The 18,108-nt window shown below is 40.4% G+C and overlaps 2 protein-coding genes across 2 annotated transcripts in view; one reads left to right on the plus strand and one right to left on the minus strand.

The window, feature by feature from the left end:
* Positions 1 to 18,108, plus strand: part of cdc20b.L (cell division cycle 20B L homeolog) — a 40,015-nt gene that overhangs the window by 8,089 nt on the left and 13,818 nt on the right. The window contains exons 3-5 of the mRNA XM_018266135.2: positions 12,141 to 12,336; positions 13,928 to 14,070; positions 15,234 to 15,330. Coding sequence (XP_018121624.1) covers positions 12,141 to 12,336; positions 13,928 to 14,070; positions 15,234 to 15,330 — 436 coding nt within the window. The remainder of the gene's footprint in view (positions 1 to 12,140; positions 12,337 to 13,927; positions 14,071 to 15,233; positions 15,331 to 18,108) is intronic.
* On the minus strand, positions 1,056 to 9,547 carry gpx8.L (glutathione peroxidase 8 (putative) L homeolog). The gene is made up of 3 exons (NM_001095005.1): positions 9,075 to 9,547; positions 8,129 to 8,390; positions 1,056 to 1,364 (listed from the first exon to the last, which is right to left on the minus strand). Exons 1-3 carry the CDS (start codon positions 9,276 to 9,278, stop codon positions 1,201 to 1,203), a joined length of 630 nt encoding a protein of 209 aa, NP_001088474.1. The 5' UTR covers positions 9,279 to 9,547; the 3' UTR covers positions 1,056 to 1,200.

Consider the following 18,108-nt stretch of genomic DNA (forward strand, 5'->3'; position numbering starts at 1 on the left):
CATAACCTTGCCCTATTGCTAGATGCTTTGCTGGGCAAGTCCATGTAGTGCAATGGGGTCCAACTGCTGCAGGCCCGGATTTGTGGAAAGGCCACCAAGCCCCGGGCCTAGGGCGGCAGCATTTTAGGGGGCGGCATGAAGCCCAACCACACATTGGTTCGGAAGTTCTGGGGCTGATCATGAGATACAATAGTTTTTTAAATTTCCCATGTGCCAATCCCTGAATGCTCCCAAGCTCCTGAGCTGATAATGAAAATTTGTGCATGTGCACAAATGAAGGGAAGGGGACAGGGATGACGAACTGCAGCGGGCCTAGGGGTGCCCGCTATGTAAATCGGGACCTGAACTGCTGTACATGTACATATACATAGCATTTGTATTTAATTTTGGGATTTACTTTACCTATGTAGCCTATAGTATATGCAGTCATCTGTGGAGAATTGGAGCTGTATTGCAGGGAAAACAGTAAGGATGCACCTATTCTTGGATTGGGCCGTATCCTTTGTGAATTGTCAGAAACCCTAATTGCAAATTAGGGAAACAAGGGGGGAAAGAAAGTTAAAAAACATTTTTTACTTTCTTGTTTGTGTGATGAAAAGTCATATGAATTTTTTGCACTCGGATTTGGTTCGGCCATTCACTTGGATTCGTCCGAATCTGAATCGTGCTGAATAAAACCGAATCCCGGATTCGGTGCATCCCTAGAATACAGGGAACATATCAAAGTTTTATGACATTGTACGTCTTGCTTACATGCCCAGTTTAATGGTGCCCACACCATGTCAGTGACATACAATGCACATGCTCTTATCAGAGGGCAGGGCACAGGTACATCTCACATTAAAGAGGGCTGCTGTACTTAGGAAAGATGCACTAGCCCTATGCCCAGAAAAAGTTGAAGACCAACGCATCATGCTGGACATGACTTTCCTGTTTCTAGAATCCGTTCTTGCCCGCCTACTTAAAATAAGATTCTTGAGCATGCCTTCACAGATCTCGTGAAAACAAGTTAATGAAATGTTACATTTGTAAAAAGGCATTTACAATGACAAGTGTTTGGTTGAAAAAAGGATTTACAAACAGTACAAAATTACCACAATTTAACCCGAAGAAATATAAACAAATCTGGGGGGAGCCTAGAACTGAAACAAGTACAATTTTCTTTTAAGAAGAGTCCAGTGCCAATGGCCGCACATTATTTCACAGGTCTTCTTTCTTCTTCATGATTATTTGTCTGACTAAAGAGGCCACTTCAGGCCGGATGCTCTCAGCAGTCTCATCAGGCCTCCAGTATTTCACAACTTGGCCTTGGGGGTCAACCAGATATTTCCAGAAATTCCAACGTGGTTCTTTTTTAGTTGAATCTGAACGAAAGCAAAAATACATAAGTTAGTTTCAATGACCTTGGGTAATTAAAGAGCAATATATTGAGGGGGGGGGGTAGCACTGGTCTAGTCACCTATCTGAAACCAAACAGCTGATTGGACAGATGTTGCACCTTTTATTTAGGGATGCACCGAATCCGCTATTTTGAATTCGGCCAAACCCCCAAATCCTTCGCAAAAGATTTGGGTGGATACCTATCTGAACTCCAATTTGCATATGCAAATTAGGGGTGGGATGGGGAAAATGTTTTTACTTCCTTGTTTTGTTACAAAAAGTCACGCGATTCCCCTCCCTGCCCCAATTTGTATATGCAAATTCAGATTCGGTTCAGCCAGGAAGAAGGATTCGTCCGAATCCTGCTGAAAAAAGCTGAATCCTGGATTCGGTGCATCACTATTTTTATTACATTACCCTTTTGGAGCTTTGACATCTGTCTTAGTGCTCCCTATTTATGAAAAACGGAACTCCGAAAGAGCCCTAGTAACTCTAATGGCTAACCATCTACCCTGGGCTGGTACTCTTATTTAAAGGGAGAATAGAGTGGATTCGACCAGACTGTTCAATCACTTTGGGGCCGATTCATGAAGCTCGAGTGAAGGATTCGAATTGAAAAAACTTCGAATTTCGAAGTGTTTTTTGGGCTACTTCGACCATCGAATGGGCTACTTCGACCTTCGACTACGACTTCGACTACGAATCGAACTAAAAATCGTTCGACTATTCGACCATTCGATAATCGAAGTACTGTCTCTTTAAAAAAAACTTCGACCCCCTACTTCGGCAGCTAAAAGCTACCGAAGTCAATGTTAGCCTATGGGGAAGGTCCCCATAGGCTTGCCTATGTTTTTTTGATCGAAAGATATTCCTTCGATCGTTGGATTAAAATCCTTCGAATCGTTCGATCGAAGGAATAATCCTTCGATCGTTCGATCGTAGGATTTGCGCTAAATCCTTCGACTTCGATATTCGAAGTCGAAGGATTTTAGTTCCTAGTCGAATATCGAGGGTTAATTAACCCTCGATATTCGACCCTTCATACATCTGCCCCTAAGCCTCCGTCCAATGAAGCCAATATCAAATAGAACAAGAAAGTGATGAATTTCAGTCCAACGCAGTGGGTTGCTGCAAAATCAGTGCTTTTATTCAACACAACATGTTTGACAAAGAGCCTAGCTCGAAACATGTTGTGTCGAATAAAGCACTGATTTTGCAGCAACCCACTGCGTTGGACTGAAATTCATCACTTTCTTGTTCTATTTCTTATTTAAAGGGGTGGTTCACCTTTTGGTATGTTATAGAATGGCCAATTCTAAGCATCTTTTCAATTGGCCTTCATGTTTTCTTATTTTTTTCCTACAGTTTTTGAATTATTGGCCTTCTTCTTCTGACCCAGCTTTCAAATGGGGCTCACCAAGCCCAACTAAAAAACAAATGCTCTGTAAGGCTACACATAAATATTTTTTAAAGTTTTTAAATGATTTGCCTTCTTATTCTGACTCTTTTCAGCTTTCAAATGGGGGTCACTGACCCCAGATAAAAACAAATGCTCTGCAAGACTATCAATGTTTGTGTTATTGCTACTTTTTATTACTCATCTTTCTATTCAGACCCTTCCCTATTCATATTCTAGTCCTTTATTCAAATAAACGCAGGGTTGCTGGGGTAATTTGGACCCTAGTAACCAGATTCCTGAAACTGCAAACTTGGAGGGCTGCTTAAAAAAAGCAGAATAACTCAAAAACCACTAATAATATCAATCTCTACATACCAACAGTTAACTCAAAGGTGAACCACCCCTTTAAAGGAGAAGGAAACCCTAAAAATGAATGTGGCTAGTAATATCATATTTTACATAGTGAACATATTGCACTAGCTTGTCAATAGCAGCAATGATCCAGGACTTCAAACTTGTCACAGGGGGTCACCATCTTGGAAAGTGTCTGTGACACTCACATGCTCAGTGGGTTCGGAGCAGCTGTTGAGAAGCTAAGTTTAGGGGTTGCCACAAATAAACAAGCAGAAAATAAGGTTGGTCTGTAATATAAGCTAAAGCTACAGGGCTGATTATTAAAGTCTGATGCTAATTGCACTTGTTTCTGTTCTGCCATGTAGTAATTATCTGTATTAGTTACTAATCAGCCTTATATTGTGACATTTCTATTCTATGTGTACTGTATATTGTACTGTATATTGTGAGTGGGTCCCTAAGCTCAGTAAGTGACAGCAGCACAGAGCATGTGCAGTGAATCAGCAGAAAAGAAGATGGGGAGCTACTGTGGCATCTTTGGAGACACCAATCTTTACTGCTAAAGGGCTGTGGTTGCCTTGGGCTGGTACGGAAGCACAAAACATCATGTACAACATTTCGAGCTACTTCTTTAGTTAGGCTTTAGTTCTCCTTTAAAGACCACACTGGCCTACTCCTTTAGTGTAAAGTGCGCTGCCCCATCTTGCTGCCTGCTGGATACATGGACAGTTGGCACCCAAGAAGTTCTGTACTACCATGCCTACCAAGGGCATCACAGGGGTTACTGGGATGAGTCAGCAAGATGGTGGCAATTTGCCTATGTACCCTGGGCTAGTGCAAGTGTTAGCCTGGGCTTGGAGGTTAGTGCTTAGATTCACTTGTGAGTGTCTAATAAATTGGCACCCCTCGTTATTTGGTGTTTCATGTGATATATCTGACCCCAGCTTTCGTCTCTATATTTTCATTGTACCATTATAAGTCAATGTTCAATATAAAAAAATGTAAATCTTGTCAGGCAATTTGCCATTGACCTTAGTCTTCCTGTTGCTTAGCTGCTGCAAACCTCCACTGGCATAGAGAAAGCAGATATGAAATGGGGTATGTACCAATAATATAAAATACACTTTTAGCATTGTGACATGTCAGAGCATTTACCATATGAATAAGCTGCAGATAAAAGCTTATGGAGCTGTGCACCTCCTCTGCAAACAGTTTTTTATTCATCCTACAAAGTTGCATCACCTAGAAAGCAGATTTAAGCCACCATATGTCAGAGACCCAACGTGTATCCAGGGTTCATTTTTAACATGAAAACCAACACACTGGAAGATTTCAGCAGTAACAAAAGCTCGTCTTGGACTGTAATTATCTTTTTGGGTGTTTAGCACCCATATACAATTACACAGGAATGCTCTAGCCATCTGCCACCTAAAAAAACGAGCATTTGTGGTTAAAAGGTAAATCTAGTTTTGTATGTGGATTCAAAATGTGAACTTTAAAGGCACAGGAGCTCAACACACCAAAAACAAGAAATAAAACCTGTGCATTCCTCTCAATGCAACTTAAAAGAGCCCTCCACCCACAAAATGATATTTGCAGTAATGCAAGAAAATATAATTCTAAGCAAATTTCCAAACATTAATTAATTCATTTATTAATTTTCAATGGTTTAAAGTTATTGATAATTGCATTTCCATTTGAAAGCAGAATCTGTTTATCCCTTTCTGTTCTCTGGGTCTGAAGTTTAAAAAAATGTAACAGGAGTCAAGTCTCTTCTAGGTCTTATAATCAGCTGGCTCGTAGCATTGTTTCTGGACTTAGAGCTGGTGCAGAGTATGTAATTGAAGGGGTTAACTTTTAGTATGATGTAGAGAGCGATATTCTGGTACAATGCTATGCAAAGGTACAATGTAGCTCAAAACATTAATTACATTAATAGCTTTTTAATGTTTTTATAGTAATTTGTAAGTGTAAATCAAACCATTAAACCTACGGTATTTCAATATTTTTGGAATTGGAAAGTTGCTTAGAATGACAGTCATTTTGCAAAAAAATAAATTGATGGGCCCTCAGTAGCAGGCTGTCTCAGGGCAGCCAATAAAAATCCAGCTGTATATGTATAGCTTCTTCTGGGGATGGGGGTAAAAAAGGACATATCATGGGTTGGTAGAAGTGTTTTTATCCCTGCTACCAATAACATTGACACAATGCTGCTTGTGCCATAGCTCTAATGGCAGGAGAAAGCTTATTTACAAAACAAAACTTGCATTGTGTAAAATGCTGCTCACCAGGTGCCTTCAGCTAAAATGTTGGCTGCATCTGCAGTTGCTGCATGAAGTGCAAAATACAGGGTGCAGTAACACAAGGGCCTTTCAGCTAAGTGTTGTATCTGTTTTTATCAGCTAACGTCAGTTCCGGCACCTTACCCACTGAGAGAACAGAGAACAACTTGGCTGAGGCTATGGGCTGGAAGGCTTTGCTTTGAAGCCCGAGCTTTTTTTGCGCCCCATGCTTTGCACCCCTGGGGTGCCTTACTATTATCTGTGAGCACAGCACTAGCGCACTTTACTCTAGCACTTTCAATGCAACACCTTGTTCTTGATCCCCCTTGTGGCACCGGGATGGACACGAATTTTAAAAATCCGGCCATTAGCCTGGGGCTTCTTGTGGTCATGATTTTCATGATTTTTAACTTATTTATTGTCACTAAGGCACTTTTTTCTTTTATACTTTTGGATCTTTGCACTAGACCTCAGGGTCGAAGCACTGATCTGGGGGGGAAGGTGGCCATTAAACTCCTTCCCCCCTAAACTCCCTGACCTGGAAGAGGGAGCAAAGTTACTGAGCCCTACCATTGTTTTTCTGGACCTATTATAGGCCTTTAGGCTTGAGGGAAAAGGAGTAAAGGGCCTCGCTAGCCTTGCAGTAAAGGCGGTTTGAAGACCCTTTCCTCCTGTCTGTGCTGGGGGGTTGGGGATAAAGGGGCTCCCCCTAGATTCAGCGAAGGGGAGTCCGAAGACTTCTCGGTTATTTTTGTGCCTTTTGGTCATGTGACCTTGAGGTTTTAATGGACTTAGCCTTTTTTATTTTATTTTTTGCACTGTGATTTTAAGCATGCTCGGGCTTTAATAAAAAGAAAAGGGACACTTGGAACTAACACCAGCCTTTCAAGGCTCCCTTTGCCTGTTGCATGTTCTTGCACCTAATGGATCACATGCAAACACTGCTTCTGGCCCTTACATGGTTGCTGTACCAGAAATCACTCAGTTTGCACTAAAGCTGATGTCATCAAAATATATCTTGTGCAATATTTAGCATGCTGGCTCACTCACACTGCTGAATCTCACACCATTGCATTAGCAATGGCTCTTACAGACCTTTTTCCTGCATTGTTCTGTAGTGGGTTTTTCATGCGCTCCGCTGCAGGGGAATGCAAAAATGAACACAGCCTGTTCTGTTAAACGACTTTGCACTTATTCTGGCACAGGGAAGCGGTGAACACAGATGAATAGTGATTTGAAGCATGCTGAGCAGTAGGTGCATGAAGTGCTGCTCTTATGTCACAGCTCAATTCAGGTGTAGTGTGACCAAGTGTGGGCGGTCATATCTTTCTAGGCAAGGTGATGGCAGCATTTTGACAGGGAACACACAAAATGTGGCGCACAGTAAGCACCACACAGCAGATTAGCTTTTGAGATGTCTCCCAACAATTGCCATTAAACATCTTAAATGACATTCTAGAAACATGAGTACGGGTTGAGTGCTGATTTATAATATTTATAAATATTATAATATTTATAAATTTAAAAAATTTAAATTTAACATAAGAAATAAGAAACTTTCTAAATACAATCAATTAAATATTCGGCATCATTTCTGAAATAATCAAGATTTTGTGTTCCCTATATCTCAGCATTTGTGTCTCTTCATTCTGTCTTCATGCAGCAGTTGGGTGTGAGAAATTCAGTTAGATCCAATATATCTTATAGGGGGGCTTCCTTTCCTAACAGATGAATTAGAGCTCACTCAAATAAACGATTCCAATACAAAGAAAATCTAACAAAATAACTGCCTTTAGCACAAATCCTTCATGTAGAGAGACATAATAGAGTGAGCCAGTAGTGAAACAAGATGTTACTGGGCCCCACTATTATGGGTATATATATATATGTGTATATATATATATATATATATATATATATATATATATATATATATATATATATATATATATATATATATATGTGTATATATGTGTATATGTGTATATGTGTGTATATGTGTATATGTGTATATATATATATATATATATATATATATATATATATATATATATATATATATATATATATATATATATATATATATATATATATATATATATATATATATAAAATCAAAGAGGTAAATAAACCGCACTGCCAGGACTTCCATAAAGTGTGAAAAAGCAAAAATTATTTTATTTTCTGAAAATAAAATAATTTTTGCTTTTTCACACTTTATGGAAGTCCTGGCAGTGCGGTTTATTTACCTCTTTGATTATTTATAATTTAACCAGCACCTAGGCAGTGACGATCACTTGGGAGTGCTCCAGATTGCGACTATATATATATATATATATATATACCTCATGGTGCCTCATGGTGCCCCCTGTACCTCCTGGAGTGAGCTCTCATACATCTTCTAGGCAAAAGGAGCCCCCTATAAGATATTTTGGATCATTCATCTGACACTGAACTGCTGCATGAAGTCAGAATGATGAAGAGAAACACATGCAGAGAGAGGAATAGTGAAGATGAACTTGATTATTTCACAAACAGTACATAATATTGCTACAGGCAATCAGATGAATTCTCCCAGTACATAATATTTAATTGATTGTATTTAGAAAGTTTCTGATTACAGTACGCTGAAGCTTATATTAAACTTTCATTTTCACGATAGTTCCCCTTTAATAATACATTGCTATAGTCTCAATGTACGTTGGGTACTTACCAACAAGGAACCTATAGGCCGGCTCTGCTTCCGAACCCAGGATCTTTATTTTGCTGAACACAGGGAAAGTCACTCCATAATTCCTTTTGGCCATAGCCTCGATCTCCTTGTTAGTGCCGGGCTCCGACTCGCCAAACTGATTGCAAGGGAAAGCTAAAACGGTGAAATGGGAAGGGCCAAACTCCCTGTGCAACTCCTGCAGAGATCTGTAGTTTGCCTCGGTGTGCGGGCAGCCACTGGCCACGTTTACAACCAGAGATGCCTGCAGGACACAAAGCAATGAGATTTAGAAAGAGCAATAGGATTTAGTAAGAGCAGTGAGATTTAGTAAGAGCAATGGGATTTAGTAAAAGCAATGGGATTTAGTAAAAGTATTTATTAAAAGCAATTTTCTCTTCTCATAGGGAAGAGCAGCCGTTGCACACTGGAAACAAGGGCACTAGAGCCCTGTGTTGCGACTGCTTCCCTATTCCATAACATGCAACAGATGCAAATGGTTTTGTAAATAAAAGCTAATAATCAACTCAATAAGGATATAGAACATACATAAGGGTTACATGATAATGGGGCTGCTAAAGGAACCAGCCAGTGCAAGAGATTACATAGAAATAGCATAGCTGTGGCACTACAACTCCCACAATCCCCTGACAGCCTTTGGCAATACAACATGCTCTGACACCACCCTGCTGTTGCAGCTGAACTCAATAGTTACATGTGATATGTATAGAACTCCCTGCATCCAGATGTACAGCCCAATCTACCAGCCACCCCCCTACTTTGCGCCAGTTTGCTTTGCTAGGGGTGTGTGGGCATGCTGGGAAATGCAGGGTTCAGATGATGCCCTTATTACTGTGACTGAACCAAAGTTTATTCAGAGGGAGTAGTAAATCGTATCTGCCATATAGACTTCCCCAGTGATACACAGTGAGGCCCAGTAAGTACTTACTTTGCCTCTGTACTTGGATAGGGCCACAGTCCTCCCCTTGGCATCAGTCACCTCGTACGAGTAGAAGTCTCCCCCTTTGGCCCTGAGGAACTTGAGCTGCAGGACACACAGGATCCCCGTGCACAGAACCATGGAGAAGAAGACGAGGAAGACTTTGGCTTTGGGGGAAGAGCACTTTAAGGGGTAGGGAGAGAGCGGCTCCATGTTGGAAGACTTAGCGGGGCCGGGGAAGCCTGAGCAAGTCCCAGGAATGCGGTTGGGAGGAGCAGCCTGGGAGCTCTGTGTGGCTCAGCCAGTGACACGCAGGGGAACAATGATCAGCTGGGGATCTTGGGAGTGATGAAGTAGGTGTCCCTGCTGCAGCCTGCGGGCGGGGACCACTTCACTTCTTTTGTCAATCCAGCGGTTAGACTACAAGTCCCAGCATTCCCCGACAAACTAGTGTATTGCTCCTGAACAAACGAGACTGTTCCACTTAAAGTTCCAGTGTAGGGGGGGGGGCGGGATGCTGGGATCGGAACTTGGGCAGCTGAGCAGCAGCTGGGGGACTCCGAGCTACAGACACGTCCTCTGCGACGGGCTTGTCCGATGTTTGCCGATTCCATAAACCGGGCAGGCAAGGGTTAAATAGGATGTGGCATGTCGTGGCGGCGACTGGCCCAGCTCATCCTATCTATTTCTCATTTCCCATAATTCCTTATTAAAGTTGAATTCTGAAACATGGAGCCCCTCTCTCTCAGCCAATAAAACAGTCATGACTGAATTTAACTTGTCTATCGCCTAAACAACTGGTGTGTGATCCAGCAGAGCCTGCACTTTGGGATGGCAACAACAATAGTATTTTTAAGAAAAGACCCATATTGAGCACTTCCAGTGCTAGAGGTCATAGTGAGGCCCACATATGCACATAATATATTGCCCCAGCTCTGCACATACTTGTGAGGAAGCAGAAGGGTTTGTGTTGCACCAGCCAATCAGCATCACACATATTCCCATAATGAGCACTTGTATATTATGTGCACACATGGGCTTCAACCTCCTGGTGTCAGTCAGTACCAGACAAAGCTTTTCTTAAACAGATACTATTTTTTCCTCCATCTGGAGGGTGGACTCAGTTAGTCTGCACTTCCACTTTGGGAAAAAATTTTATACACAATTTTTTACATACACAGGCCGACCCTACACATTATCCGTCTGACCAGCCTGGCCATTAGATGTGAACTGGCATGACTTTTTCTTCAGTCATCCTATTTGTGATTGGAGCCTGACCAGGGATGCAATGGCATGTGGCCAAAACGGACATGAAAACAAGATCCAGCGAAGCACCACAGCTCCGCTTTTGTTGTTCCGAGCCATTGTGCTCTTTGCCCAAATGATTGGAACAACAGAAGGGCAGCCATTTTGAATGTGACCCTCACACACTCTCAGTCTTTACACATAAGCAACAATAACAGGACATTTTGTTGGTGCTGTTTCCAGGATAGATCCTCTGGGGCAGGGTTAGGTTAATCTCATCAAATTAAAGGAAAACCATGCATGTAAATAAATCATTTTAATAATAATATCATTTTTAGTAGTATGTGCCATTGGGTAGTCCTAAATAGAAAATTGCCATTTTAAAAAATAAGGCCGCCCCTTGGGATCGTAGGATTCACGATGCACAGAAACCAAACAAACCATACATGTTAGGTCACACGAGCCAATTAAAAGACAGACTTAGGATTGTTACAGCAGGAAGAGTTGGGGTTATTTGTGCTAGAAAGAATTGATGTAGGTCCCAGTACTTGGGCAGGTTTGAAAGGAAACCTGCATGCAAATATGCAAAATGTTACAATGGGGGGCACATCAATGTTCCTGGTAACTTTAACTATTTTAATTGTTTTTTTAACTGTTTGGCTTTTCTTGTGCAGGGAGTGCAATTGTATTTCAATAGATTCACTATACACTGCTGTTCATATTGTGTTGTTTGGCATTCAGTTTCTGACACTATTCCTTTTTTTTTCAGTTTCAAAATGTTTCAAAAAAGCAACATACGATACTGTGCAATTTAGCACAGTTTTGTGAAAAAACATTAATTTAAAAGAAAAAGTTTTTACGAATTATTATCTTCAAAGCTGTTTAGAGTTTATTCAGTGGTATAGTTTTTAGATTCTGTAATCTGCCACTAGGTGGGGCTGGCTTCCATAGAAATTGCACTGCTGAAAAGGTTTTTAGAAATAATTGAAACCAGCATTTACATATCTCCCTTCCAGATAAAATAATTGTGGAGCAGATTACCCCCATAGCCAGAATAAAGCAAAAAACAAAGCAAAAAGAACCCCGTGTACATTTATAAATTGCTTATTTACACAAGGCCACACCTACACTCAAACTAGACAATATTATTTATTGCAGCTTTTTACCTCTTCTCTGTACTAATTAAACAGTAATGACTTGTACTTGATGTTAGGACTTCCACTGGGGGGGGGGGGGGTATTTGCATAGATCTGGGGTAGGGTTGGGTGAGTGGGAGGCACAAGACACACAGCAGCATCAGTTACTCCTGTCTGGTGTTGACCCGGACAGCCCAGTATTTTGAATAGCTGCCTGGGTCAAAACTTGCTGCCCGGTTTTTAAATACGGAAAACCGGGCAGGATTCCCCATGATTGACACGGCGATTGTTTCATCATAGCCCCGCCCCTGATGTCATGGCCCCACCCCTCTACAGCACTGACCGCCCCTCCACATCACAGCCCCACCCCCCTGCCTGGTCTCCACCAGTTGGAAAGGTGGCAACCCCAGGTTGTTTATATCTTCTGCACTTTGACCTGGGGACATTTACATTCAATTTAGCAAAGTAAGTGAAATAGAGAAGAGGGTAATTAAAAAGGCCATGATCAGAACGGGCAAGAGCACTAAGGGACACTAGGCAGCACAGTCCTTAGCCCGTGCCATAGGGCAGGTGGTGAATACAGGGCTCCGTTGCACCCTATACCTCCTGGCACTTGCATATATAAATGACACCTAAGTACCTTAGCTGTACCTTTCATAATATTTGATAATAGCTGAAATGTACTTTTCTTTAGACACCTGATGGAAGAAGCTCATATTCAAGATTCAAAAGAAGCATCATGAAGCGACGTGCTTGCCATGTTCCTTTTGCTAGTAGCCCTGTTTCCACAAAATGGTGCCAAAACATGGATCAAATGCAGAGAACGGGCATTTCTTCCTCACCATCTGAGGAGTATTGCCAGATACCTGACCCACTGGTTCTACTTCCATGTAAGTATATGGGGCTTTCACTCAAGTCTTAGACCTTTACCTGTAAAATTTAAGTCTACCTAATACTTGATATTCAAGGTATTGGAAGGTGACCGAGCCAGTGAAAAGCCTTTCTAAGGATGGGATCTGGAGTGATGCTGAGTTAATTTAGTCCCATTTCAGAGCTGGATTGAAATATATTGTTATGGGATTTCTTTTTCAGAACTCATTATAAAGAAAGCTCTGAATTACGGGAAGGCTGACTCCTACATTATCCCACATAGTCTATTATAAAAAAAACCAACTAATTTTTAAAAATGATTTCCGTTTTCTCTGTAATAATCAGACAGTACCTTATACTTGATGGTAACTATGCTGCATGACTCCATATTGGTGGCAAAACAATCCTATTAAGTTTATTTAATGTTTGAAGGGATAGAGAGTGATAGTTTGAAACAATTTGAAATTGGTTTTCATTTTTTATTATTTGTGGTTTTTGAGTTATTTAGCTTTTTATTGATCAGCTGTCCAGTTTGCAGTTTCATCTGGTTGCTAGGGTCCAACCATGCAGTGATTAGAATAAATATGAATAGGAGAGGGCCTGAATAGAAAGATGAGTAATAAAAAGTTCCAATAACAATACATTTGTAGCCTTAGAGAACATTTGTTTTGTAGATGGGATCATTGACCCCTATTTGAAAACTGGAAGAAAAAGGCGAATAAATTAAAAACTATAAAAAAGAAAAAAATGAAGACCAATTGTAAAGGTGCTTAGAATTTTACAGAATACTAAAAGTTAAGTTAAAGGTGAACCAACCCTTTAAATGATTTTTAGTAGACATGGTATGGAGATATAAAATAAACCTCAATCATTCTAACTAATAGATCCTGTACCTGTATTTGATTAAATGACTGGGTAATTGAGGGCATTATAGAACCTAGGTAGACATAAATTAATTTATCCATTGTCACCTGTTTGAGAGCCAATGTCAGTGGGTCCACCAATTGCCAAATACCCACAAGATGCTGAAAAATACTGCTTAGGTGCTGATCCACCGATCATAATTCTATGTCTCACCAAAAAAATAGAGTAGCCAATATAGTATTATAGAGGATGGGCTTCTCCTTCCTGGGACAGTAGGTATCTTCTCTTTTGTCTGTTACAGCTGTGGTGTCATTCTGCTTAGCAGTCTCAGATTGCTGAAGGACAGGGAAGGAGAATCCGATCCAAAGAAAGGTAGTGATTTTACATGGCGACTGAAAGACAAAAATGACAGTCTTAGCTAGAACAATTATTTTATTGCTTTAAAGAAGGACTAAAACTTAACAAAGGTGTTGGATAGAAATGCAGCAGCTTATGTTATGGACATGTGTGCCAACCTTAGGCCACCACAGCCCATAAGCAGTCTATTATAGAACTGCTGAACCTCTATGGCATTTCTAGACATATTTCTTTTAAGGGTTTAATTCTCCTTTAAATGCTTTACCAGCGGCTTGGAGAAATTAGAATATTACTTTATTTTGGCTTTTGAGATAGCCGTACTGTTCCATGTTTGTGTTGTGCATAGTATAAGTAATAACCTTATGATGCAATTGCATGTTATATGTATAGATCTGACAGAAATCCCTGTTGTGGCCATCCGTGACTGTGATCAGAAGCTGGACAGTTTGAAGGACATCTCTACACCAAAACGTACACAGAAAGTGTTGAAGAAACTGCTAAGTAAGACCAGGCTAAGGTTTCTTCAGGAGCAGGTATGTTAGTCCATGCAATGCCAGTAGTAAGTTGAAGACTTATATAAATGATAAATACAATGCAGACATTGCAGGCTAGTCCAAACGAGAAGATGAGTAAGTGGCCACTGTCTAATAAATATGGATCCCTACATGGTTCCCCTATCTGAATGCATTGTAACCATTATCTTCAATTAGCTTGTTTTAAATCCCTTAAAGGAGTTGTTCACCTTCCAACACATGTTTCAGTTCAGTTGGTTTCATATAGTTCACCAGAAATAAATAATTACTTCAGTTGCTGTTTTTCAAATTTTAAAGTTTAATTTTTCACCTTCTTACGTGTTTCTAAACCAGCTGTGGGAGGGTGGGGTGCCTGAATCTGTAACTTTTTTAAATTGATACGTGAGTTTAAAAGTTTTCTTATTTTTGTCCGTGCTGAGCAGAATCACTGAGTTTCATTAAAATAGTTTCCCCAAGCAGCACTCAGGTTGGGGGAAACAATAGTTTTACAAAAATGCCCCCGCCAGCCCTAAGCAACCAACACCAGAAGGGAGCTTCCAGTGCGAGCTGCCATATTGTTTAGAGTGCATGTGTGTAATGAGTGTCTGATGTAGGATCAACACTTGCTCATTATGCGCATGTTTGTGCCCCAACATGGCCGCCTGCACTTGGAGCTCCCTCTCGGTGTAGGTGGCCTAGTACTGGCGCGGCAATTAAAAAAACTAAAAACTATTGTTAAACTAAACTTCACTTTTGGAGAAACAGTAAAATATAAAAAATGGAAAGGAATTTCAAAGAGTCTTTATTTCCGATGAACAATGTGAAAACAACTCAACTGAAAAAAGTTTTGGAGGGTGACCAAAAGGGTCACAACAAAAGGGACCAATCTGTCATAACAAAAGTCATATCAAAAGGGACCAATCATGTCAGTAACATTATTGGTAGCCCTTTTCACATATACTGTATGTAGTTCAACTACAACTCAATACAGACTGGGCTTATGAGGCATATTGACACCCCTTTAAAGACCATGCTGTACCTGCTGCCACTTGTCTGAGATGCAGCACCTCCTAAACTTGATTACTTTACTTTCCAAAGCTTGCGGTGTGTGTAGTGCACCCCCCCCTCCCTAGTTTCTGAAATACAAATACAGAGACATAATAGTTTAACTGGATATATTACAGAACATCCTACAAACCGTGGAAGAGCACAAACCTGGTCCGTCTATTAGGTGTGACAACAACATGCAGATCTGTGAAAAGGACACATGTACATGGAAAGGTACTAGCAAATAATATGCTACAGAATTACCTCTCTTGTAAAATATAAGGATGCTATAAATAACCAAGGAGTTCCATGAGCATATAAAAGCATGAGGCTGAAGGCTGAGTGTTTGTATAGAGGTCATGGAACTCCGAGGTAACTTGTAATATCCTCATATTTTGTGACAGGGGGTACTTTATTTATTATAATACATACGTTTCAGTCGAGTCATGTGACAGAAATGACATCACTAAACTCCGATTATAACCGAAGACATCACTAAGCAGCGATTATAAGGATATAACTTACAGGATATTCATGGCTCTTGTGTGTATATATATATATATATATATATATATATATATATATATATATATATATATATATATATATATTGTGAGACACCAGCTGGAAAAGTTATAAATGGTGTCTATATTTCACCTAGGTTTCTTACCTATACATGGTGAGGGGCTCCAGGGAATAGATATAGGGAGAAAACCAGCTTATGGGTTTTCTCCGAGTTGTTTTGAATCTCTGGTCTGGGTCCTGGAGTCCAGAGGCTTTGTAGAGCATTGGGTGGGATGAAGCTTCCATTCCTAGGTCCATTACGGATTTTGTGCCAGGAGCATGTTCAGCTGACTGAATGGTAAAAGGTGTGTTACAATTCAGAACAGTGAGAAGGGGTAAGCACTGAAAGGAGAGATCAGGCTCCCTAAAACCAAGCCAGCCACACTCATTGGGAGAGGTACTGGGGCTTGTAAGGAGGCATTCGAAGTTCCTGACTGTTTGGATTTATGCCATGCTGAAGTAAGCTGTTTTCATTTTACACTTGAACTGTGTTATTTTGCTGAATAAACGAGCAGGCCCAGTCCTGTTTACAAACTCCACTTGCTGATCCCTTCATGTTAAGCAAGCACTGCAGCCACCAATTGAGCAAATTCCCACAATATATAGCGAATAAAGTACCCCCTCTTGTAAAATATAAGGATATTATAAGTTACCGAGGAGTTTTATGACCATATAAAAACACAAAGCTGAGGTAACTTCTAATATCCTCATATTTTGCAACTGGGGGTACTTTATTTATTAAAATACACAAGTTTCAGTCATGTGACAGAAATGACATCAGAACTCACCGTTTATAACTGATGACATCAGAACTCACTCTTTATAAGGATATAATTTATAAGATATTCATGGCTTTTGTGTATATATAAATATATATTTCACACAAAAGCCATGATTATAAACGGTGAGTTCTGATGTCACATGACTCACTGAAACTTGTGTATAATAATAAATAAAGTACACCCAGTTGCAAAATAGGAGGATATTAGAAATTACAGAGGAGTTCCATGACCTGTAAAAAAAAAAAACCCGGCCTTCGGCCTCGTGTTTTTATATATCTCTTTTATTTTTCAAAAACAGAAGCATAGACAGAGAATAATGCACACAACATTTTCAGTACAAAATAGTTCAACTGGTTTACATCAGTACAACTTCATCTAGTATAACATACATCAAGGTACCGTTTCAATCAAGATTGTAGAAACACATTCCATGGGGCCCAAATTTGTGTGTGTTTCTCCACCCTGTCTGCTAATAAAGCCGTTAAATACAACAGATTCTGCGTCTGGGTAATTCTTGCATGTACAGCATGAACATCTATAGTATTCTGCAGCCAATGTCTCGCTAAATTGGTTAGTGCGGCAGCTAAGATTTGCGCCATTAAGGTATTCTGGAGCTTCGTGAGGACTTTGGATGGGCAGGCTAAAAGAGTCGTAGTGGCCTCAGGGACTATAGGTGTATGAAATACTCGCTCAAGTAAGTTATAAACTTCTGTCCAATATTGCTTAGCCACAGGACATGTCCACCAGATATGTAGATAATCCCCAACTGCTGTACAGCCCCTGAAGCAAGAATTGGGAGTGGAAGGGTCAAAGCGATGTTTCCTTGCTGGTGTGAGGTGCCAACGCATCAGTACTTTATATGTAGATTCTTTAATGGCCGTATTAGGGGATATTTTGGAAATAGAGTTCCAGATGAGTGACCATTCTTGCTGAGATATAGAACGCCCCAAATCTTTCTCCCAATCTAGCATATATTTAAGGGGCTTTTCCACATCAGCGGAGACTAAATATTTATATAACAAAGAAACAGTACCTTTCTGTTTCCCAGCCCGTTGAGAACAGGTTTCCAACAGAGTTGGAGGTCTAGACTTGAAGGATGGGTCAATAGAATGAAGGAAGTGCAGTAGCTGCGAATATCTATAGGTTTCGCCCTCTGGCAAAGATTTTACAAATTGTAAATACTGAAATGACTTAATACCTATAGTCAATAACATATCTTGTATTCTATTGATGCCATTTACTTTCCACCATTGAAACGCCGGAGTAGCGTAGCTAGGGAGAAAAAGCGGGTTATTATGTAATGGAGTGAGAATACTATGAGATCCGGCCGTTTGGAATTTCCCTCGACTGTCATGCCATATCTTAATGGTATGTTTCAGCACAGAACTAAGTACGGGGACAGACTGAAGTTGTGTCTTGTCTGCCCATAAATAGAATGATAGGTCCGTGGGATGAGCTAAAAGTGTCTCCAACTGGACCCATCTGTTCTCATGAGGTGGTAGATGCCATTGTGTGGTCTGGGAGATCCTCGCAGCCTTATAATATAGCAATAAATTAGGTAAGCCCAGGCCGCCTTGTAGTGGAGGCCTGTACATAGTCCTCCTGTTTATACGTGGCGGTTTGTGGGCCCAAATGAATTTGTTAATTTTAGTTTGAAGGAAATTAA

Source organism: Xenopus laevis, chromosome 1L (genome assembly GCF_017654675.1).
Source record: "Xenopus laevis strain J_2021 chromosome 1L, Xenopus_laevis_v10.1, whole genome shotgun sequence".
NCBI classification, from domain to species: Eukaryota; Metazoa; Chordata; class Amphibia; order Anura; family Pipidae; genus Xenopus; species Xenopus laevis.

Excerpts from the sequence above, each read along its gene's own strand:
- gpx8.L (NM_001095005.1), bottom strand. The coding sequence starts at position 9,278 with ATGGAGCCGCTCTCTCCCTACCCCTTAAAGTGCTCTTCCCCCAAAGCC. Across the intron at positions 8,391-9,074 it reads TATCCAAGTACAGAGGCAAA|GCATCTCTGGTTGTAAACGT; the intron begins GTAAGTACTTAC and ends TGTGTCCTGCAG. Across the intron at positions 1,365-8,128 it reads GGCCTATAGGTTCCTTGTTG|ATTCAACTAAAAAAGAACCA; the intron begins GTAAGTACCCAA and ends GCTTTCGTTCAG.